Source organism: Panthera onca, chromosome D1 (assembly GCF_046562875.1).
Source record: "Panthera onca isolate mPanOnc1 chromosome D1, mPanOnc1 haplotype 2, whole genome shotgun sequence".
In the NCBI taxonomy this organism is placed as follows: Eukaryota; Metazoa; Chordata; class Mammalia; order Carnivora; family Felidae; genus Panthera; species Panthera onca.
Genome location: NC_138348.1, coordinates 19,011,068 through 19,036,168, shown reverse-complemented (window position 1 = coordinate 19,036,168; position 25,101 = coordinate 19,011,068). Strand labels below are relative to the sequence as shown.

Genomic DNA, 25,101 nt, shown 5'->3' with positions numbered 1-25,101 from the left:
TTTTTAGAGCTGTAGACAAGGATACTGCAACAGTCTGATGGAGTAGTGGAGCATTTATAGGAAGATAAAGGCTTGGCAATTGTTTTTTTAAGTTTATTTATTTTGAGAGAGAGAGAGAGAGAGAGCAGGGGAGGGCAGAGAGAGGGAGCGGGAGAGAGAGTCCCAAGCAGATTCCACAAGGTCAGCACAGAGCCCGATGCAGGGGTTGAACCCACGAACCATGAGATCATGACCTGAGCCGAAGTTGGACTTTGAACTGACTGAGCCACCCAGGTGCCACTGCTTGGCAATTTTTTTTATCCAAGTGACAATGAAGGAGAGTATTAGGATGGGGCTTTCACAGGCCTGAGGGAATTCTTCCAGACAGCATAGCTGCAGGAAGCTGTAATTACAAGATGCTGAATTTTATAGGGTTGGGTGAGTTTAAGGTTTGGCTTGTGAAAGGGCTAGTAATTGAAGAGAACATATTTCTATGAAAAGGTGCTTCCTTATCAGCAGTGGTGTTTCTGCTTTGTTTTTGCAGTATTTTAGTTCTGGTGGGCCCTCAGTAATTTGTACCACTGAGACACCATCGTGTGGCTGTTAGCAAGTAAGCAGTGTGATGAATGAAGAATGTTATATCACAGAAAATATTACTTGACTTGTTTATTTGGATGTTTGTCATAACAAACTGGGAAGTATGAAGTATGAGCAACATGAGTCTTCATTATGGAACTTCAGCAAATATTGTTAATGTACCTTCCAATCTTAGAATTGTTCCCCAAGTCCCCGGAAAATGAGAGATTAACTAAGGTTCAGTTTTATGTTTGTTTTCGTGTGCAATTAAGCGCAGCCCATTTTGTCCTTCTGCTTGATATAACAGAGCTGTCGTGAGTCGGCCTGTGCCATGGAAACTGGTTTGACGTCACTAATTCTGCTTAGATGGAGGATTAGAGCCAGACAAAGTAGTTGATTTTAAAGACGAGTCCTTTGTGCCTCGCAGCCCCCAATGTTCATCCCCATCTCTACATGAAGGATAGATACTGTATACAGTACAAGGATTAAGACGGCTCCACCTGCGTGTTGTTTATGATGCAGACAAAACTCAGTTGAATATTATTACCCTTGGAGAGAAAGAGAGAATTCTGTGCTGTTGTGGGTGTGGGTGTGGGAGGAAGGTTTTTGCTAGACAAACACGTGTGCTTCTCGTTAGCACAGAGTTTTCGTAGAGAGGTGTCTCACTGCTGTCATTATGATACAATTATAAATGCCATCGTTGTATTTCCTGAGGTCTAGTGCATTCTTGCTCGAGACTTTGTTGGTCTTGGGGTTGTTTAATATATGCTAGAGTGCAAATACTTTGTTTTGAATAACGTTCCCTCAAATTCTGACTTTTCATGAATTCAAACTAACTCTACCTCCCAGAAATTTTAATCAGTGTATATTATTGGTGAAACAAAGATGTTAGTTGCCTCAAGGAGTAAACGATTAAAGGAGCATCCCTGCACAATTGTGACATATTTGACTATTAGTCTATTATTTTTGAAAATGGGAAAGAAGTTTTTACTGTCTTTAAACACATTTTCCTGGATTGAAATCATGGCTTTGGTGAGTGAAGTCTTAAGAGTGTGTTTTGATGAGATCCAGATTTAATTTTTAAAATATATTTGATAACGTTAAACTTGAATTTTGGAAGACTTTTAGGTTGTATCTCATTTGTGAGGAACGAAATAAAAAAAATATAAGATTTTTGTTCAAGGGCACATGTAATCGCTCCAGCCAATCTAAGTGTAAGGGAGCACATAATCCAGGTGAAAACAGCAGTGATCTACTACAGCTTTGGTGAAAAACAACATCATCTGCAACTAGCTTCTTTCTTCATTTGCTCTGAATGAGTGAGGCCGTAGCAGTTCCTGGTTGTATGAGAAGTTAAAGGAAAATGCTACCTAAAAGCTAGAAGGATGCATAGGGCTCAGGAAGGGGATGCAACTTGTTGGGATCTGGGGTTACTTCTCAGGAAGCATTCTGGGATGTGTAAGATACCATAGCTCTCTTAGCATGCACTTGATTGGGACACTCTCTGAGTTTAAAGGTGACACATTACAATATATCATAAAGAGACTTCTCTCTCTCTTTTTCTTTTACAGATTTATTGAGATATGTTTCACATACCCTAAAACTCACCCGCTTAACGTATACAATTTGGTGGTTTCTAGTATGTTCACAGAGCTGTGCAACCGTCACCAGAATCTAATTTGAGAACATTTTTAACACCCTGAAAAGATAAAGATGTTCTAAACATCATAAATTAATACTCCATTAAAAGTCTCCAGTAACCAAAGTGGCTTTTAGTCAAATTTGATCAAAGGAGTTTCTCACACATATAGATAAAATCAAAATCTTAGATAGTCGTTGCTAATTACTGGTTTTTATCTTCGGGTGATAGGGTTCTAACTCCTGATAGACACTCTTACTCTCTTATCAATATTTAAAACGAAAAGGCTTTTTCTGTCTCTGAGACACAAGCAAAACACACAAGAATGATACAACCAATACATTGTCTAAATATTTCCAACTTTCTTTAAAACCCTAATATAACGTTTTTAGATTTGAGATTTGATTTCTGTGACCAAAATGTGAGCGGATTTCATTGCTTAGGAATATTACTAATAAGCACTTCAGTTCAAAATTTAAAACCAAAGACACCTTGTTTCCAGCGACACAGTAAACGGAGGGTCCAGACTTCTGTTTGATGGTTGAAGTGGCATCTCGCCTAGAGGCTGGCAGATGGACTGGGTGACCTTTGGGGATTATTTCTTTTCAGATTTGCGTCTAAAATAACTTAGATGCCATTTAATCATGTTTCTTTTATTATTTTGCATAAAAAGGGTCTGTATGGTCCTTTTTTAAAAAAATACTGGAAAAATAGATCTTGGGGGAGGTAAATTCAGACAGAGAACAGTGAGAATCTGTGTGGAAGAAAAGGAACCTCACTGGGAGGATAGGAAGTAGGTAGGGTTGTTTGCAGTGGCTGGAGGGGACTGGCAGCGCGCCCCCCCCCCCCTCCCGTTCCCTCCTCTGGGAAGAATGGGTTTGGAGGGGAGGAGTTGGTTGTTAATTCTGTTTAAAATTCCTAAAACCCTAATTCCACACGTTACCCAACCCTTATGTACTTGCTAACAACTAATGTATTTACAGCATTGCTTTTCTCCGATTAATATTCATTCATTAATGAAATCAGTAATTCCTGGTAACTTTCTGACTTTTAGTTTTCAGTAATCTCTAGGAGTTACTGTAGAATTGCCCTTTGCCCTTTGGCAGAGAATATGGTTTGATCTCCTGTAGAGTCACGTGACTTTTCAGTCAGCTCTTTGTTTAGTGCCTGAATATCTACAACCTAGAGGAAGTAGGAGGGCAGCACATAACTGTTCACTCATTGCCAGGAGGTTTCGTTAAGTACCTGTTACATGCTCATGACTGTGCAGGAGGTTTTGAGGAAAAGTGTAAGACAAGGGCTATGATGTCCAGAAGCTTATGGTTTTGTTGAGGGAGAAAAGCGTGTATACACATACAGTGATTAAATACTACAGTAAGGTAGTATGTGATGGATGATAAGCCAGAATAAAGGCATCAGAAGATTATGAGAGCATTTCCAAGAATGAGGATTCTTGGTGATGTGGCCAGAGAAGACCTCAGACAGGAGAGATTAACTCGAGGAGACTGTAGCTCTGATCTGGTCATGCCCTGGATTGCTAAAACAGAAATGAGCTAATTGCAAACAGGAGCTATTTTTAGTTGATTGAGTTATGCCTCATTCACTGACCGAGTGTATCATGTGCTGATGAAAGGCAAGGAGTGATGTGTGCTAGAAAAACAGCTATGTTCTTCTGTTTCAGGTAGTTCTGTATCTCAATCTGTAATTTACACATGGTTGCGTGTATGATTTCATTCTGTTGACCTGGTGCATTTTCCTTTTTAGATCTAAAGGGGCCATTCTGAACATCTCCTCTGCCAGCGGCCTAGTCCCTGTTCCACTGTTGGCCATTTACTCTGCGACCAAGGTGAACAATTTTTTAGTGAATCATGTCAGAATGAGAATGAGGAATACTTTTCGGTCTGAGAAATAAGCATGGAAGCTTCTTGAAGTTCTGTTCTTGGCTATTTTCAAATGGACTGGGAAGAAAAGGAATGGGGCACCGTGATCTCAGATCCACAGATGCTGTTTTCTGCTAGTAGTTGACTGGTTTTGAAACTGGTACAGGCATACCTCAGAGTTATTACCAGCTTGGTTCCCGACCCCCATAATAGAGCGAATCATCACAATAAAGCAAGTCAAATGAGTGTTTTAGTTTTCCAGTGTATATAAAAATTATGTTTACACTAGGGTCAAGGTGAAAAAAAAAAAAGCTACGTTTATACTGTAGTCATTAAGTGTGCAATAGCGTTATGTCTAGAGAAGCAGTGCACATATTTTAATTAAAAATACTTTATTGCTAGAAAATGACATCATCTGAGCTTTCAACATGTGGTAATCACTGAACACAGATCACCATAACACATACAATAATAAAGAAAAGACTGAAATATTAGGAGAACTACCAAAATATGACACAAAGACAGGAAGTGAGCAGATGCTGTTGGAAAGGTGGTGCCGATGATTTGCTTGAGGCAGGGTTGCCATAAACCTTCGATTTTGTAAAGAATGCGGCACTCGTGAAGTACAGTAAAGTGAAATGCAAGGAAGTGCGGTATGCCTGTGTTTGTACGTCCCAGAGAGAGAGAGAGCTGGTCTGGGCCAGTTAGATCAGTTGATCAGAACAGTTAATGATTGGGGATTTGGTCCATGAATGAGTCCACTCCATCCAGCAAAAGTTGCCACTCTGCAGAGCTTAGTGGAAGAATTTGCAGCCGGTCAGGACAGAAATACACACAGTAGGCGCAAGATAAGCCTGGATGAGAGTGTGAGCATTTTGCCACATTATTCAGAATTCATAGATACGAATTATCACTTCTGGAGTGAGACAAGAATTTTCTAGAACTCTCTGTAAGATGTCATAATTTTATACACTATCACCAATCACCTGTTCACATTACTAGTAGGAAAAATCATTTAGAATACATTTCCTGCTGCCTCCAGGTCCATAGCATCTTTATATACATTGTTGAGGCACAGGATACATCCCTGAAATGAAAATGACCATTGAGACGCTCAAGTTAAACTAGCTTTTAGGGAAAAATGAGCACCATCTAATACTCTAAGAACTTGCGATATGTCAGAGAAGGAAAAGAGCAAAACTCCTGCTTTCTTTTTCATTTGGCCCTTTGTCCACGGGAAAATCATGAACAGTGACTACTGTTTTGAAAAAGCTTGGCTCCACGCCCCACTCCTGCAATCTACTTGCTTTCTGTATCTGAAACATACAGGAGGGAGGTTTCAAATGAACACCCTGTTTTGTGAAGTGATTGTTGAACTCTAGCTTCTCACCTGTTCTGCTCCATGTGGCCACAAGACTGTTACTAGTTGGGAGCCTCGAAAAGTCATCATTGATACTTGGCATTTTAAGCCTGAGGTTGAGTCCATACTTGAAAAATGGTACATTATATTTTACAAATAGATTTAAAGTTGTACTAGCAGAAGAAGATGGGCTGTCACATTCATCCGTACGCTTCTTGGATCTTGCCATCCCCAAGGACCAAGAGGAAGCTTGCTCTTTTCTTTTCTTTACTGACAACAAAATCCCTATAGAGGAGAGTTGAACGGAATTCATATTGTGTTTTTGTTTGAATGGCAAGTGGGGAGGAGGAATGTGTCCTTTGTTATATAATAAAATATTTCTTCTTGGAAAGTAATTTTCTGCAAAAAGGAAAGAGAAGACCCTTTTCTGGTTAAGTCACAATTTGATCTGGAGATTCTAGTTGGTAAGAGAATACTTAATTTAGTGGCAGATAAAAACGAGTTGAGGTTTTGAGGTGTTTTTTTAAGGTCTCTTCTGTATGTGAAATAAAAAGAATGATTAGGAACTCGAGTGTTAAATGGTTAGTTTGTTATTTTTGTTGCCATGGCTACAAATCAGGCCGATTGATGTAATGTGTGTGTTTCCTTCCCACTCCCACCCCATCCCAGGCTTTTGTGGATTTCTTCTCTCAGTGCCTCCATGAGGAGTACAGGAGCAAGGGCATCTTTGTGCAGGTGAGTGGGGTATGTTTCAGTTGCATATCCCTGTTTTTGTGTGGTTTCCACAGCAACTGTTGCTGTCTTGGCAACGAAAGAAAATCACATTCCTAAGGAAAGTGTGACGTTAGCACACCATTAAAGACACGATTTCTTTTTCTTTTATGCACTTTAAGTCTAGATTTTAAAAAAGTTATCCCCTAGAATTCTTAAGTAGGGGTACTTAAAGTAGAACTAAACGCACGGTTTTATTTTTTTACAGTTTTATTTTGAGAAAATTAGACCATCCGTATCTCTTAGCTGCCAGGTGTTCAAGGCGTGTGGTGACTGTGTTCCCAGAGCCACTGGGTAATAACCACGGGGGAAGGTGGAGGGCTGAGTAAAACTCACTCCGTTCAGAGCAAGGACGACCGCGTGTACCAGGATGCCTTAGGTGTGGTAGTGAGTTTTAACTTTTTTTTTTTAATTGTGGTAAAAGTCCATAACAGAAAATACCATTTCAATCACGTTCAAGTATTTGTTTCAGTGGCATTAACTACATTCACATTGTTGTGCGGCCGTTAGCACCATCCTCTCCATAACTTTTCATCTTCCAAAACTGAAATAATGTGTTTATTAAACAGTAACGCCTCGGGGCGCCTGGGTGGCTCAGTCGGTTAAGCGGCTGACTTCGGCTCAGGTCATGATCTCACGGTCCATGGGTTCGAGCCCCGGGTCGGGCTCTATGCTGACAGCTCAGAGCCTGGAGCCTATTTCAGATTCTGTGTCTCCCTCTCTCTCTGACCCTCCCCTATTCATGCTCTGTCTCTCTCTGTCTCAAAATAAATGTTAAAAAAAAAAAAAAAAAATTAAAAACAAAAAACAAAAAACAGTAACGCCTCACTTCCCCCTCTCCCAGCCCTGGAGAACCTCTGTCCTACTCTGTCTCTCTGAATCAGACTAGTGTAGGTACCTCTTATGGGTGGAATCGTACAGTATTTGTCTTTCTATGTCTGGCTTATTGCACTTCGTATAACATCTTCAGGGTTCATCCATGTTGTAGAGCATGTATCAGACTTTCCTTCCTTTTTAAGGCTGAATAAAATTACACGGTATGTATACACCACATTGTGTTTGTTCATTCATATGTTGTTGGACATTCAGCTTGCGCTCACCTTTTGGCTGCTGTGAATAATGTGGCTGTGAACGTGAGGGGTATGCCTATCTTTTTGAGGCCTGCTGTCAGTTCTTGTACATATGTCCCCAGAAGTGGAGTCACTGGATCAGGTGGTAATTTTATTTATATCTATATTTCTATTCTCTGAACTGCCTTTTTTCCATAGTAGCTTACATATTTTATACTCCCACAGCAATGCCCCAGGGCTCCCAATTTTTTCATATCCTTGCCAATACTTATTTTCTGTTTTGTTTTTGTTTTTAAATAATAGAGGTCCTAATGGGTAGGAAGTGGTCTTTCACTGTGGTTTTGATTTGCATTTCCCCAATGACTAGTGACGTTGAGCACCTTTTCAGCCGCTTATTGGCCATTTTATATATTCTTTGGAGAAACGGCTATTCAAGTCTTTCACCCTTTTTTAATTGGGTTGCTTGCTTTTTATTTTTGAATTGTAGGAGTACTTTATATATTCTGGATATTAATCCTTTATTAGATATATGGATTGTAGATATTTTCTTCCACTCTGTGGGTTGCCTTTTCACTCTATGGATAGTGTCCTTTGATGCACAAAAGTTTTTAATTGTGATGTAGTCAGTTTATCTATTTTTTTCCTTCATTGCCTGTGCTTTTGGTGTCCTATCCAAGAAATCATTGCCAAATCCCATGTCATGAAGCTTCCCCCTGTGTTTTGTTTTAAGAGTTTTATAGTTTTAGCTTTTGCATTTAGGCCTTTGATCCAATTTGACTTAATTTTTGTAGAGACCTTTGATTTGATCATATAGCTAACAGATACAGAGCTGTGAAGATACAATACAAAATATGAGAGGAAGCAAATGTATGAGTTTTCATGAGTATCTGTCTCCAATCAGCTATTGTTCAACACAAAGAAATAATGGCTCACAGTATTTCCATGCACGTTTTCAACAATGTCCTGGGAGAGGCTTGCAATTCTTCCCCCTTTCCTGCTCCTGCCCACGACCTGCCCCTACTGGTTCACACACCCCTTTGTTCTTCATGGCTTCCTCACTGCAAGCCTAGTATTTAGATTTTGGCATTCCAAAGCCCCAAATGATCAAACATCTAATAGCTAGTAGTTGAGGCGTTACTTTCAGGCACAGGGCTAAGCCCTTTATATGCATCCATTTATTTCATTTCATCTCATAACGACTTCATAAGGTGGTGTGATTATCATCTTCTTTAAATTTATGGAAATTGGAGTTAGAGAGGTTAAGCCACCCATCCATGTTGAACCAGGACTCAAATCCAAGTCTGTTTGGCACCAAAGCCTTTGTTCTTCATCACTGGCCTCCTTACTCGAGGCCTTTAGGACAGCATTGAACACATTGGATCCTTCTATGCTCAGGGAGTTATGGAATCAGAATGTGATTGGCTGCCTAGTTCCATTTGCTCCCTTGGATCTTTAGACAGTGAGGATCCCTAAGTGATGGGTGGGAGGGAGGGAAGGGTGGGTGATAGGCATTGAGGAGGGCACCTGTTGGGATGAGCACTGGGTGTTGTATGGAAACCAATTTGACAAGAAATTTCATATTAAAGAAAAAAAAAAGATCCCTAAAGTGTTGTCTGAATCTAGCTTCTAAACCCTTTTCTTCTATGAGTGGATATAGTAGCTCAGTCACCCACAGTGAGAGGGAGTGGTAGTTAAGGGAAGGTTAGATGAATGTTTCCTCATCTTCCGGGACCATCTTACAGTCTGCTACTTCTATACCCTGACCTGGGGTCTCGCCCAAGTAGTCCTTAGATGTCCTAGCCCTGTGGTGTTATTTTGATTTGCAGCTTCCCATAAATATAGGGTACACTGAGGAGGAAGACAGGGTTTTCGAGAATCCTGAATTTTATACCCAACTGCCATACTCCCTCTTCCCCCCTTGACCCTGTCATGTCAGTGCCCATAGCTGAAATCTGCTGTGTAGAATGTGGTATATTTTGGTAACAAGGAAACCAGTCGAGCATCCATGGGAGGTAAGGTGCCACATGCCACACAGTGTTGTGCCATTTTCTCGTTCTGAGGAATCGGTTGTCATCAAGTTATTAATTTAGTAATTTTTAAACACCTACTGAGACTAAGCAGAAATCTTACAGATCCATTGGTGGGTGACCATCAGGCAGCAAGGCCGGAAGCTGGAAGTGTTTGAATGACAAAAGGGAATATTCCACTCTGTGAGCACAGATGAGCGGTTTCTAAAATTCTCTGAACAGACAAGACTGCCTCCTCTCTCATTCCCACAGCTTGCTTGCCTCAAAGATCTTTTCTCCATATTCTCTGCCTATTAATCTGCTGTGTCTAGAAGCTACTGGAAAAACACATTAGCATTTGTTTTTTGAAATATTTAACTTTGATAAACTTGTTTTTCCCCAGGAATGAATATCAATTATGTAATTTCATTGATCATTGTCTTTCTTCAAATAGATTCAATCAAGGTTTAAATGCAGTGTGAATCTGGTGAAAAAATAAAAACTCACATGTTTGTGAGAGAAAGTAGAGTTGTCATTTCTGTGCGAGCACATCAGAATGCTGAAGTAGATAGAACAGGATCTTGTACTCGTTCTGACCAAAGGGACAAAGACATCTGGTCTAAATGAAGCTGAGTTAAAAACTGTTGGTTTTTCATTGGTGGTGTTTTATGTCTGCACATTTTTTTGGCCCAGGAGTATTTATCAACGATTTCCTCTTCCACTCCATCCCACGTACTGTTTGCTGGGTGATCTTGCTAAAATCCTAGGCAGGCGATGTTGCTTCCTTCATAGTCCTCCCATGGCTGCCCGCAAGGTTCAGGATTGAACCCAGGCTCCATGGGGCCATCGCCAGAGTGGACATTGTGCTGCCCGGTACCTGCTCTGCCCTCAGCAGGGTCCAGGACTGCCTTCTCTGCAGACACGCCTTTCCCTCTTCACGCCCCATCTCCCCATCTCCCAGAGCCTGTGACCCGTATCCGTCGTTCAGGGCTCAGGCCACACTTCACCAGCCCTGGGAAAGCGAATGTCAGCATGCGACGTGCCTTTCCTTCTGCCCTCCTGTTTTTTATTATGTACTTCAGCCTGATACGCTCTGGCCCCCTCCTGCTCTTCCCACCCCCCCCCCCCCCCGCTTCAATGTATTCTTGAGATCTGGATTTTTGTTTGTTTGTTTGTTTGCCTCTGTGTTGCTAATGGCACATGTAATTGGGGGCCTACTAGGGACCTGCCTTTTGCTTGGTATCACGGGAGACTCTGGTTGTACATGGCCATGCTTTGCGATACACAGACATTCGTTTTAAGGTCTTTTTTGAGCTTCTTCTCTTGCTGCCATATGCCTCTGGTCTTGAATTGTCAACCTCTGTATCTAGAGGGCTTCCGGGCTAATGCCATGTTGCCAAATTTCAGTTTCTTCTAATCCTTGGGAGGAAAGCTGTCTTTTCAGGTCTACCTCTGTGTGAATGTATATTAGATTGTTCTTTAGGGAGAGGAAGAGAGTCTGTTTTTTGAATTTAGCTTTTTTATATTAATTCCTTATTAATATTTTTTGCTTTTTTCTTTCCTATAATTTTGTGAGAGCATTTAACATTTCCTTCCATGAATTCAGATTTGCCATTAAATAAGTATTTTCTGGAAAGGCAAATGAACAGTAGAGACAATAAATGAAAAAAAGGTGAATTTGGGACCTGATAAATTCCATCTGTGCTTTTGAGTTTTGAATTGAAGGTAAGAAGTTCATTCTTGAGTCAACCATATCAAAAGGGTGCTCTGTTGGTGAGGACTATCTGTTCTCATTATTGTCCTGTAATTAAAGCCCAGTCAGAATTATGCTTAACTCTTTCAAAGGGCAAAATCCAAAGTGATCTGACCGGCTAGTTGATGGGCCCCAGGACCGGCTCCTTCCGTATGCCATGTACTAACTAGCCATGTATGCTGAAAAAGTATAAGAAATAGCTAAGACCAGGACAGCCACCTTCTTGAACTCTTCTTCTGGAAAACCTTCACAAACCTTCTTGTTTTTTTGAAAACTTTTTATTCAGAAATAATTTCAAATCTACAGAAAAGTTGTCAGAGAATAATACAAAGGACACTCCAATCCCCTTTACCCAGAGTCACTTTACCCATGCGGCACTTAACGTTACGCATTTTACTGTTTGCTTTATTATTATTGAAAGGTAAGTTGCATACATCATGGTTCTTTACCTCTGAATACTTTAGTGTGCATCTCCAGAGAATAAGGATATCCTTTTAGGTAACCACAACGTAGTTATCCACTTCAGAGTTAACACGGATGTAACATTTTTATCTAATCTACCATTAGTAGATTAGATATTCCAGTTTTTGACTCCTTAATAATCCTTATAGCATTTTTTATCCTCCAGTAAAGAATTCCGTCTGCATTATCGGGTATGACATAGTACATAGTTGTTCTGTCTCCTTAGTTTCCTTGAATCTGGAATATGTCCACGGCCTTTCTTTGCCTTTGTGACGTTGACATTTTTGAAGAGCACCGTATTCCTCCTGCTCTTTTTGATCGAACATTCCTTATTTGGCACGTATCTGATGTTTCCTCACGGTTGGATTCACGTTGTGCTTTCCTAGCCAAAATTATACATGTGAGTTTGTATCTTTCTCAGGGATTCACATCTAGGGACACACAATATCCATCTGCCCTTCACCGCTGGTGTTGATTTTGTTGCTTCAGTCAAGGTGTTACCCACTTTCTCTGCTGTGTAGTTACCGTCTTTTTCCCTTGCACTAATAAGCAACCTGTGGGGAGACACTGTAAGACCACGCAGATACCCTGCACCCTATCACAGTTGCCCCTAGAGTTAGCATCCTGTGGTGATGCCTCGCAAACCTGCCGTATGAAAGGGGTTTTTGATGCTAAGGAATTCATGAAGCCCTGTCTGGATATTTGGTCATTTCGAAGCAAGAAGTCACAGCTTCCTCAGTCCAAGCCATGGTTTTTTGTTTGTTGGTTTTGTTTTGTTTTTTAATGTTTTTTATTTACTTTGAGAGAGAGAGTGCAAGAGGAGGACAGATGCAGGGCTCAAACTCAGGAACCCTGAGATCATGACCTGAGCCGAAGTCGGACGCTTCACCGACTGAGCCATCCAGGTGCCCCGGCCATGGTTTTATGCAGACCATGTTAATTACTGACTGGTATGCTTAAGGGCAGTGAGGAAGGGACGCTGGGCTTGGCATCAGCAAACCAAGGTTTTACTTCTGATATCGCCAGTCAGTGGTCATCTGACCTACAGAAAGCTGCTTCATTACTTTGAGCCTTAGCCTCCCCTTCTGGCAAATGGGGACAAAGGATGGGGCATATGTAAGAACACTGGAAACTGAAATGACACTCAAGTGTGAAGAAGAAAGACATTTGCATGTTTTGAGTATCTACAATATGCTCCAAGTTTTCAACCATTTTGCTATCTTATTTGAAGTGGACATTAACTTAGGTCCATTTGACAAATAGGAAACTAAGATTCAAGAGGAGTCATGTCACTCGCCTAAGGTCAGTCCAGTTTGTCAGACAGTGAATGCCTGCTATTTGACAGGTCCTTAGCTAGGCAGGAAGGCAGCAAAGGTGAATCAGATACACCCTGTCCTCAAGGCTCAAGGCACACACACAACGAGAAGACAGATCGTGAAAGCACATTACAAAGACGAGGGATAGCAGGTCCGAAACTAGAGGTATATATTGTGTGCCACGTTTCTTCAATCAAGAAATATTTAGAGTGTGCCTAGTAGTCTGGTAATTGGGGATACGGTGGCAAAAAGACAGAGACAGATGGATGTGGTAGAACTTAGGTTTAGTGGGGAGACAGACAATAAACAAGTAAACAAATACATGAATGGGATGACCTTGCAGAGTGATAAGCGCTACGAAGAAACTAGAGAAGGGTGACGTGTTCAAGAACGTTGGCAAGTGCAGGGAATTTACTGAGCTCTGGATTTGTAGCCTGGGTTCGAATCACTCTGGAGTCTGTGTTCTTTCTGTTTCTCTGCACCATACAGTTCTCCTCCTGGGAAGCCAAGTCTCTAAAGCCATCCCTTAGGGTTCAGTTTACCTGGCTCGTTATCAGAGGACAGACGAGGACACAGGTTGAGACCACTAAACCCAGAGAAGACAGTTGCAGGTTTCAGCTGGCCTGAAAATGAAATGGGTTTTCTTTCTTTCTTTTTTTTTTTTTTAGCAGGAAATTGCAGAAGAATACTCCGTTTCGAGGTGAACTTAACCATAATGGGGACATTCACCTGGCCCCCTTCTCTTAAGTTACCACCTTCCAGTGCTTTGGTCCTCTTGGGTGATGAGAGTTGGTGGCTTTGTTAATTCAGCTAAATGTAGTAATCAGAATAAATTTAGAAAATAAATAAGACACATAGAGATGAGGGAGAAGACAAAATTCAGGTTTTTTTTTTTTTTTAAATGAAAGAAGATATTTCCTCTTTTATATTTTGTTAAATATTTTATAGCTTAGAGTAATCATATGGATCTACTGGGCTTCAAAGAGCTAGCAAGCCAAATACTAAGAAGTGGCTGTCGGGATTGAAAACAGAATTCTTCATCCATTCTTCTTTTTAATTGCCAATGCCAATAAAAGAAGGTAATGGAGTGTGTCTTTGTTAGTGCAGATGGAATCTAAATAGAACTATAAAGCAATATAATTCTCCCAGGAGATAATCATATCTGGTCAATTGCAACAACTTTGAGAAATGGCTTAAGAACAGTAACATTAGTCCTGTTGGGATCCGTGGTCTCCAGTCCCTTCCAGCCAGGTGACTCTCCATGTTTGTCATCGGTAACATCTTTTTTGCTTGGCTCCTTAAAACAGTGTTGCCCCACAAGAAGTAAAAACTTAAGGGGCAGTAATTTTACAACGTAAGAGGTAGTAAGTCCAGAAACAACTGACACATCCAGGTGGTTACCTCAATAGTCATTCTTTATAAATACGGCATCCTTACAAGCTGTAAAAATTCAGCCAGGTTTTTCTTTCTAAATTTATCCTGAAAAATATACATATTCTAAAACTTAGAAAGTAATTGCAAATATATCCTAGGGTTCAAATTCCACACTCTTTACCTGACAGTATTTTATTTAATCCTCACAGTAGCACAGTAAGGAAGATGCTGTCTCCCCCAGTTGCAGAGGAAGAAACTGAATCTCAGTATTTTGGTCAGATCAGACACCTGGTATGTGGTCAAGGCTGTCTGATTTCAACACTGACATTCTCCCACCTCATACCCTGCTGCCTCTTTCTCTCACATTTCAAATTCATTCCATTGGGAAATCCTACCAACTTCGGTTTATCCACTATCTGACCACTTCTTGTGACCACCACTGCTACCAGTAATTTAAGCTGTCGCGATCTCTTGCCCTAGACATTCTGCAGTCCCTTCCTCCTCAGCCTCCCTACTCCCATCCTTGCCTGTAGCCCCAGTCGGCTCCCAGCAGTCACAGTCATCTCTTTAAAGCTAAATCAAGGACATTTTACCTCTCTACAGAAAAAAAATTCTCCCGTGGCTTTTCATTTCTTTCAGAGTAAAAGCATGAATTCTTGGGACCTACCATGTTCTGATTTCAGACGTTCCACATTATCTCGCCCCCTCCCAACCCCTCCCCCCGCCGCTATATCTCTGGTCCCCTTGAAGTTCCTCAAACACTCCAAGCACATGTCCACCTCAGGGCCTTTGCACTTGCTGTTCTTTCAGTCTAAAAGGATCTTTACCCAGATAGCCTTTTTGCTAGCTCATATAAGCAAAGATTGACATCTCTGTCACATCAGAGAGGTCTTTCTTGGTCACCTGCAGGAACAGCTGCTGTCACCTCTGTCGCTACTCAGGTTTACTTTTCTTTTTCCTTTTTATTATTACCTCCCAATATAGCATACATTTTTTACTGTTTGTAGTCTGTGGGTCCCCACTCCCGCCCCAGATGTAAGCTCTGTAAGATTAGGGACTTTCCTGTTGTTCACAGCCATATTCCACTGCCTAAAACAGTGTCCTACCAGGTGCTCAGGAAATATTTGTTGTTAAATAAATGCTTTTTGTGATATTACTCTGTTTCTCCTTTTGTTCTATGAATGTTAACATATAAATTCCACATATTCAGAAATAGGCCATTTGTAAGATTATCAGCCAGCCAGTGTTTATCAAGTATTTTCTTTGTACAGGGGCACCTGGGTGGCTCAGTCAGTTAAGGTCCAACTCTTGGTTTTGGCTCAGGTCATGATCACACAGTTTACAAGTTCGAGCCCTGCATTGGGCTCCATGCTAACAGTGCAGAGCCTGCTTGATTTTCTCTCTCTCTCTCTCTCTCTCTCTCTCTCTCCCTCTCCCTCTCTCCCTCTCTCCCTCTCTCCCTCTCCCTCTCCCTCTCCCTCTCCCTCTCCCTCTCCCTCTCCCTCTCCCTCTCCCTCTCCCTCCCTCCCCCCACCACCTCTCCTCTCTTTCTGTCCCTCTCCTGCTTGCTCTCTCTCTCTTTCAAAATAAATAAACTTTAAAAAAAGGGGGGAGGATTTTCTTTGTACAGAACATACAACATTTTAACCCCTTCATACGGGGCTTAGGTGTTAAGGTTTATAGGTAATGTTACCGTGAGGCCTTCGCTCAATGCCATGTAGTCAGGGATCTCTGCATCATCAGAGTGATTCCTTTTCCCAAACATTTTCTAGGAAGTCCAGGTAAAAAGCAACAGCCTTTTTGTGGAAATGCTCATCTCATGGTCTGCAAGTAAAATAACACAAACTCCAAAGCTAGGATCTAAGTATAGAGTTAGATCTTCTGGAGGATATCAGATCCTGAAATGGAAGATGAATACACAGATGTAAGGAGAAAAGATTCTCTAAAATGCCTCATAGGAGCCACAGCCTCTGCCTTAAGAATGTGAGCCAGTCACACTGTCGAACGTAATACTCCTAAAAGGCAGATGAGACATCGTGTCTAGAATTCCATATTGTGCAAATAGACTAGAGCCCGGTGCCCTCTGGATCCGTGTTTGCCAAAGCATGGTTGTGAGTTGTTCCGGTTGTTTCTATTCATTTATTATTAATTTTTTTAATGTTTATTTTTGAGAGAGAGAGAGAGAGGCAGAGCACGAGCAGGGAGGCTGCAAAGAGAGAGGGAGACACAGAGGCTGAAGCAGGCTCCAGGCTCTGAGCTCTCAGCACAGAGCCCGACGCGGGGCTTGAACCCACAAACTTGAGATCATGACCTGAACCAAAGTCAGATGCTTAACCGACTGAGCCACCCAGGTGCCCCTGTTCTGGTCATTTTTAAATTCAAGAAGGCGTGTTTAGTACACAGGTGATGGTATGAGAGATACTTTATCACCTGAAATTACAAGGTTCAGTATTTGATTCTTGAATATCTGCCACACAGTGTTGGGCTCCATCTTTCCATTACTCTGTGATATGAAGTTCCAGTGGCCTTCCTTCCTATTCTGAGCAAGGCCCCCTAAATTGTCTTGTAAAGACCAAATTACCTAAGCAGGCTACTCCAGTGCATGAGAAAAGGGATACCAAGTTGTCTTCAGGGATTTTTTTTTTTCTTGTAAACAGGCTGAAGAAGGACAAAACATCAACAGCTTTGCTTTATGGCCTAGTTAGTTATTTTCACTTTGGCATTCTAAGTTGGAAGACCAGGGCACTTGCCTGCACCTATGGCTGTGAAGACCCAGGTTGTTTCCAAGGAGTAGTGTTTATAGTGGCAAAGTTTTGAGCTTAAGCAAGTTGTAAAATTTGTTCTGCCCAAAATACTAACTATAGAAGGGTGAGTACACTCAACCAGTTCACTGTAATGTTTGCATGAGTAGACAGGAAAATGGATTAATTATTGTTTGGGGTTTCTTTTGTTTTTGTTGTTGTTGTTGTTGTTTTGAGAGAGAGAGAGAGAGAGAGAGAGAGAGAGAGAGAGAGAGGAGAGAGAGAATGTGAACAGGTGAGGGGCAGAGAGAGAGGGAGACACAGAATCCGAAGCAGGCTCCAGGCTCCCAACTGTCAGCACAGACCCCGACGTGGGGCTCAAACTCATGAACTGCGAGATCATGACCTGAGCTGAAGTTGAATGCTTAACCAACTGAGCCACCCACGCGCCCCCTTGTTTATTGTGTTTTTGTTGAAGTTTTTAAGGAGGGACCTAGATGACATTTTGAGTTACATTTCTTTTACAATAACTTGAAATATCCTTTTTATTTTTTTTAATTTAATTTATTTTTTTAATTTACATCCAAGTTAGTTAGCACATAGTGCAACAATGATTTCAGGAGTAGATTCCTTAATGCCCCTTACCCATTTAGCCCATCCCCCTTCCCACAACCCCTCCTGTAACCCTCTGTTTGTTCTCCATATTTAAGAGTCTCTTATGTTTTGTCTCCCTCCCTGTTTTTATATTATTTTTGCTTCCCTTCCCTTGTGTTCATCTGTTTTGTATCTTAAATTCCTCATATGAGTGAAGTCATATATTTGTCTTTCTCTGACTAATTTTGCTTAGCATAATACCCTCTAGTTCCATCCACGTGGTTGCAAACGGCAAGATTTCATTCTTTTTGATTGCTGAGTAATACTCCATTGTATATATACACCACATCTTTTTTATCCATTCATCCATCGATGGACATTCGGGCTCTTTCCATACTTTGGCTATTGTCAATAGTGCTGCTATAAACATGGGGGTGCATGTACCCTTTCTAAACAGCATACCTGTATCCCTTGGATAAATACCTAGTTGTGCAATTGCTGGGTCATAGGGTAGTTCTATTTTCAACTTTTTGAGGAACCTCCATACTGGTTTCCAGAGTGGCTGCGCCAGCTTGCATTGCCACCATCAGTGCCGAAGAGACCCTCTTTCTCCGCGTCCTCGCCAACATCTGTTGTTGCCCGAGTTGTTAATGTTAGCCATTCTGCCAGGTGTGAGGTGGTATCCCATTGTGGTTTTGATTTGTGTTTCCCTGATGATGAGTGATGCTGAGCATTTTGAAATATCCTTTTTAAATTCTTGGCAAGTAACTAGACCTATACATTTATCTTGGTTTAGATAGATGATCTTGCTTAAGCTTCAGAATATCTAAAATTCTGGTCTAACCTCTCATATTAACACTGTCAACTTTCTGGTATAATTAATTTTCTGGACTGCAGCAGTGGAAGGGGACCCGACTACAGTTCTTCAGTGCTGTGCACACTGAGGTATTCTGTTGCTAAGTCACTCAGGAAATCTGTGTGCCCCTCCTGTGTGCTAGGTCTGCTCTAAGTACTGGCAATAGAGTGGTGATTAACGCCATGTTTTCTTAGGGTTTGTGCTCTAGAAATCACTACTGTCCAGTGCTTGGGTTTAGTTTTCTGTTGAGTGTAGCTTTCCTCCTGCCCCTGCCTCACACAATTCCAACACTTGAACCTCACTGCCCAGCTCCCAGCTCCCTGAGAACATCACGCTCATTCTCTCTCTCTCTCTCTCTCTCTCTCTCTCTCCTTTTCTCTGCCCCTGCTATTCTCAGTACCCAAAACATTCTCCACTTGTTTGTTTACCTGGCAAACTCCTCCACTTTATTTAAGACGGAGCTCTAAAGTTATTTCATCTCTGAATCCTTTGCATCTTCTGCCAGCCCACGTTAATTGCCTTGACTTTAAACCACTGTCAGAAATTAATAAATACCCTTTCCAGAATTGGATTTGCATTTCTTTACTGGAAGAACATTGATTAAGTTGGGATTCCTAGGCATGTGTCTCCTGTCTCCACCTCTGGAGCTGGGAGGCTCCCTAGGCTATCTGGATGGGTTATCTGAATGGTGAGCTAACTTGTGCTGCCATCAAGTGGTTCAGCCAGGCAGTGCGACTTAATTCTTCTGCAAGATCAAACTAGTCTGATTTCTGCCATGTATCTACAGAGAGAGGGAGGGTGATAATCTCATTGTGTAATCGGGAGGTATGATTATCAGACCATATTCATCCTGAGGTACTTAAAACTTTATGGTACCCTTGGCAGGCTTGTGATACGTAAATGGGAACGTGTTTTTGATCTTTACTTTTCTGTAACCAGGAAACCCGAGACAGAGATGTGACACGGCTTGCTTATGTGCCTTCATTATTTGAGACAGAGCACAGTGCATATGCTTTCTTTGGCTTTGCTTTTGCTACTCAGCTTGGTGAACAACGTTTTCTTTCCTTATCCGTTGTATGAGCCTCAGCAAACATTTCATACTGTGTTAGTCTGAGATCTCTCTTCGGTTTGTGCTCTCATATACTGTATCCTTGCTGCAATATGGCTTTAAAAGTAAAGGCCTTTTTGACAAAATATTTTTGCTCTTTAAGTGGGAGATACATGGATAGTGACAAACAAATTGTCAAAAACCAAGAGTCACCTAATCAAAGTCTGCCCAGGTATGGAGGTACTTTGGGGACGTTAGTTTACTTAGTGCACATCTCAATTTTACTTCTGTACCTCTAGTAAAGTTTTTTATTTTGACCACCAGGTGTTGGGTCCTTTTCTTTAATAGAACTATCATTGTAATTTGTACTCTTTCCTCTCATGCATGTGTGATACACAGAATACATTTCCTCTTTGGTGAAGAGACAAGCCCAAGTTACTTCAAGCTAGAAGGGTCCTTTTGTATCATGACTCAGTACCATTGTAATAGGGTTCCTTTATATTCTATGTTGGATCCTGTCCAAATGTATCAAACATAAGCAATAGAGAACCTGACACTAGTTAAGTTCTTCTAACAGGTAGTGTTCAGACCTGTCATCCCACACCACCCCCATCAAGTGTCCCTTGCTTACCCAAGCTGTTGCCATATGGTCATAGTGTCTCCCCAAGAAAGAACAAAAGAAAGAAAAGGCGAGGTGGCCCTGTCTTATTAGTAGCAAAGTTTATAAAGCTCAGATGCAGAATGATAATAAACTAGGGAAGAAGAGTGGTTGTCAAAGGCTGAGAAAGGGAAATGCTTAGTTTAGAGAGACCAAAGCTGGTAGAACCATCCTAATGAACCACAAATTGTGAAGACAATTAGCATCCTCTCTTGAGGAGGATCAGATGTCAAAAATCTACGTGGTGGTTTTGTAATGGTGCTCAATTCAGAGTAGAAAGAGTATCCTATCTGGAATCTCTGCCCTTTAGATTTGTTCAGTGCCTTCTTTTGAAAGGTTCACAGACGTTTACTTCTGCTTATATTTAATACTTTTTCAGTCTCATATTGTTTCATTGATAGATTGCCTTGTTACAATTTACTTTATCTGTCAGGTATCCTCTCAAGCTGGCTTTCCATGTGCTTCTCTCTCAAGATACACACTTTAGGTTTCACCAAAAGGTTTTTGCGTTTGTGCCACTGAGAGCAATCAGGCGTCATTAGATTCTGGATTAGTTGCTTTCCTAATTACCAGTGTGTTTTTTTGGGGGGCGGGGGCTGTTGCCTTTCTAGAGTGTCCTGCCATTCTTCATAGCTACAAAGCTGTCTAAAATCCGAAAGCCCACTCTGGATACGCCCTCTGCAGAGACCTTCGTGAAGTCTGCGATTAAAACGGTGGGCTTGCAGTCCCGAACCACTGGGTACCTGATCCATTCTCTTATGGTATGTAGATTTTCAAGTCTCAAATCAGTAGTTTGCTGTGGGGTTTTCATTCCCACTGAGTCACAAAATAGCATGTGATGTATTAGCATATATGCATTGTCTAGACTTACTAACAAGGCATCTGTGTTGTTTTGTTTTTAAGTTTATTTATTTTGAGAGATAGAGAGAGAGTGTGTGTGGGTGTGGGTGTGTGCACAAGCCTGGGAGGTGCAGAGAGAGAGCAGGGAGAGAGAGAATCCCAAGCAGGTTCCACGCTGTCAGCGTGGTTTTATTTTAGAAGTTACCTACGAAGAAAACAACAATAAAGTAAAACATAAGGTCAGATGCTTTAAGTTAGCTCAAATTATAGGCTGTAATTACCTATCTCCCCATTTCTTTCCCTAGGGCTCGATAATTTCAGTCACGCCTACCTGGCTGTATTTTAAAATAACCACGAATATGGGCAAATCCACGCGGGCTCGCTATCTGAAGAAAGCCAAGAAGAATTAAGCATTGATAACTGCACTGAGTAGCTTGGCTGGGTGCACCAACCTACACAGGATTACGGCAAGACACCCCCCTCTCCAAAATCTGCGGTTGTCATTTATCAATTACTAATAAGGCTAAATGTTGTCATAATTGGGAGGAGAGCAGAAGTTGCTTTCAGGAATTCCAGACATATATTCTGGATACTACCAGGAGTTATTTTGAAGTTTAATATAAATGCTCATATCAAATGGACATAGAACTAATACTAGCAAGAACAGTGTAATGGGAAGGAACATGATTGTAGCAAATCACAGAACGACAGAGACAGACGTAATGCTTCAGTGGTTTCGTCTGGCCAAAATGCCAACGATGATGATCTTTGTATTTTCTCTGAAATATACTTTAAAAAGTAATGGCCAGCTCCCCACCCCCCCCCCTTTTTTTTAAACACTTTGGGGGAGTGGAGCTGAATTGATTCACTTATGGGAGGACATATTGCAATATACATCACTAGAAGGTTTTCTAAAAGTATGTCCCAGTTTGTACATTTATATGGAACTTTTTATGCTCAAAGGTAGCTGATCACATAAAAATAAGACATGAAATATGGAGTTCTTTTTGACACATGAAGCCTGCTAAAATATGCTTTCCTCTGATACATATTTCTTTTCAGTTTAAATGCATGTAAATACTGAAGGCTATATGGTATGATTTATAAAGGTAAATGGACCAGAAAGTACACTGAGATGGGCAGCTGCTTATGGTGTCACTAAAACGGTTATCCAGGAAAGTGGCTTGCTTAGTCCCCAGCCTCTTCTGTTTCTGCACTGCACCAATACTGCTCACATATGTGACCACACGCTATTCCCACAACAGTAATGATAACAGAGAAGTGGCCTTGTAGTTTTAAACTGATACCCTATTGATAGCAATATGACTAGTTTTAATAAAAGGTGATATAACCATGGTGTTGATTGAAAAAATGTATTTCTTTCGTATTCGAAATTAAGGCTGTTTTTACACTGGCTTAATATAAATTGAGACTTACTTTTATCCTGCTCCATAACTTGTTTGAAGGAAATCATCAAGAAATAATTCAATATTGTGAAACATGCAATACAGAAGATAGGTCTTTACCAAGGCTGTGGTTCTTAGGCTCTGAGTTTTAAGCACTAGGAGATTTGTCCAAAAAAAAAAAAAAAAGTAAATTGCAGTGTTTAGGCGTTTCTAGCTTTTAATTTTGCCAGCTGAGGACGTAAAATAAAAACAGGAAGATCCAAAGTACTATCTGCTGTTAGCATCATTATATAGTTGAAAAGGCATTTTAGTACCAAAAAAAGTAAGAACATAATCTCAGAATCATTTATTTTTTTTTTTTATTTTTTTTTTTAATTTTTTTTAAATTTTTTTTTTTTCAACGTTTTTTATTTATTTTTGGGACAGAGAGAGACAGAGCATGAACGGGGGAGGGGCAGAGAGAGAGGGAGACACAGAATCGGAAACAGGCTCCAGGCTCCGAGCCATCAGCCCAGAGCCTGACGCGGGGCTCGAACTCACGGACCGCGAGATCGTGACCTGGCTGAAGTCGGATGCTTAACCGACTGCGCCACCCAGGCGCCCCAATCTCAGAATCATTTAAATTGAATTAACTTAATTTTATGAAAAACACACTGCCTTTTTTGCTCTCATTTTGTTGTAGAAAGGTGAAGCCACAGTGACCTGGGCAATATTTTATTTTACACATTGGTTTGTTAATGGTTGCAGGTGATAGCTTTCAGTGGAGAGTTGGTAGAACCAGGAAGGGATTGATTTACAAGCGTACAAGATACTTCCTCTTCTGTCCGAGTTAGAAAATAGTTGCATTCTGATTAGGAAATCCCTTAGCAATCTCAAAACTTCTGAAGCTATAGCTTTTGCTACTTCAACTTGGCAGCTAGTATCTCTTATATTTGACACTCAGGTTTGCAGATAAGTGCATGAAAGTCTGTTTCCAGGCACATGAAAAGAAAAAGCTCATGAAAAGAGAAACCACCGTATTCCAAACTTTCAAAATAGCAGAGCACAATTTTTAGACCTAACTTTATATCAACTTGATATTATAGTCTGATATGTGCCAGGTAAGGTCTGAACCCGAAAAAAGGAGAATAAAAGAGACAGGTAGATTCATATAGAATCAGCTCACCTCACAACACAGTGAGCCAGATTTTCATTTCCTGTTCTTCCATTGTTCCCACATGGTAGCACGGGGGCGGGGCGGGGGGCACGGGAGGAACTGCCCTACACACATGATGACGTTGCCATTCTCATTTGTCTTTGTGCTCATCCCACATGCACTGGGAATGAATACAGATGTTCTGATCATTCTCAACTTCCTCAGATGTGGTCCTGTCCTAAATGAAGGAGGCTGTCTCATTTGACACTTAGTGCAAGAAAATCGGATAGCACTGAATTTTCTAGGGAGCGAACATTAGTGTGACACCACACAGATGGTGTCTATGTGGTGTGAGAGAGCTTTATTGTGATGACAATGAAATGAACTTTAAGTAGCACTCTAAGTGTTTAAGTCTGTTGACACCAAAAATTACCTGAGGTTGAGATGGTCCTGGGTTCTGCTACCTTCTCTGGAGTTTACCAGCATGAAAAGAAATCATCAGAGCTTTTTATTGAATATGTTGGAAACTGATTCAATTTAAAAAAATTTTTTAAGGACTCACTACTTTGTACTTTGATACTCCTCTCATGATGAAAACTTATAAATGTGGACAGAATTTAAGTTCCCTTGTGTAATGTAATTCTGTTGAGGATTATATGGAGACATCTAGTAATGGAACACTGTGTAGCATGTACATAAACATATTACATCAAACAATGTTGATGTGATGATGGCATATTACAGCTTGTTCACTCTCCTTTTTACATGCGTCACTGAAAAGCAAGCAAAATGGGTAGGACAAAAGGATGTAAGGCAGGCTTGTCTTCCTAATTACAAAAGTTTCTAGACATACTGTTGTGCGCGTTTATTGAGCACTAACCATGTGCTCTTCTGGATGCCAGAGAAACTATAGTGAACAAAGCAGACAAAAACTCTTGCCCCTGTAGAGCTTCCATGTGAACGGGGGGAAGGGGAGGCGAGCAAATTAGGGAGACAGGTTAAAAAACAAGCACATAAAGAAAAATAATAACATAGTATAAGTGCTTTATGCTATGGGGGGAACATGAAGCAAGGTAATGAGGAGGGGGAATCCACGTATGTAGGGTAAGGGTGGGAGGCTTGTGAATTTAAATAAGGTACTCATGGTAGGCCGTGGAGAAAGGTGGCATTTGAACAGTCCTGGGGAAGCCTTTCAGCTATGTGGGAGAAGGGCATATCAGGCAGACCAGCCTTTGCAAAGAACCCAAGGAGAGCGTGTGCCTGGTATGTTCCAAGAATAGCTAGGAGTGCATACATATACTCAAAGTGTATGCTAGGTGAACTCTTCCTTGAAGATTTCAGAGATCTAGGTTAGTTATGACTTTCTACCATAAAATCACCTTTTCGTTCTTGGTTATAATTCACGATCTTTGTATTGCTGAATTCAATTTGCTGGTATTTTATTTGGAATTTTTGCATCTCTATTGAGAACATTGGTTTGCAGTCTTTCTCCTACTTGTCTGGCTTTCATATCAGTGTTATAAGTTCATTAAATGAGCTGGGACGTGTTGCTTATTTTACTATGCTCTGGAAGACTCTGTAAAAGATTGGAGCGATCTTTTTCCGTCGAAGCTTATAAAACCATCTGGCCCTAGTAT

The 25,101-nt window shown here is 41.0% G+C and overlaps 1 protein-coding gene across 1 annotated transcript in view; it reads left to right on the top strand.

The window, feature by feature from the left end:
• The window catches only part of HSD17B12 (hydroxysteroid 17-beta dehydrogenase 12), a 165,413-nt gene extending 142,893 nt beyond the window's left edge, over positions 1-22,520 (top strand). The window contains exons 8-11 of the mRNA XM_060606434.3: positions 3,959-4,040; positions 6,104-6,169; positions 20,695-20,844; positions 21,229-22,520. Of these exons, the coding sequence (XP_060462417.1) occupies positions 3,959-4,040; positions 6,104-6,169; positions 20,695-20,844; positions 21,229-21,333 (403 nt within the window). The 3' untranslated portion in view covers positions 21,334-22,520. The remainder of the gene's footprint in view (positions 1-3,958; positions 4,041-6,103; positions 6,170-20,694; positions 20,845-21,228) is intronic.
• Positions 22,521-25,101: the final 2,581 nt, after the last annotated feature.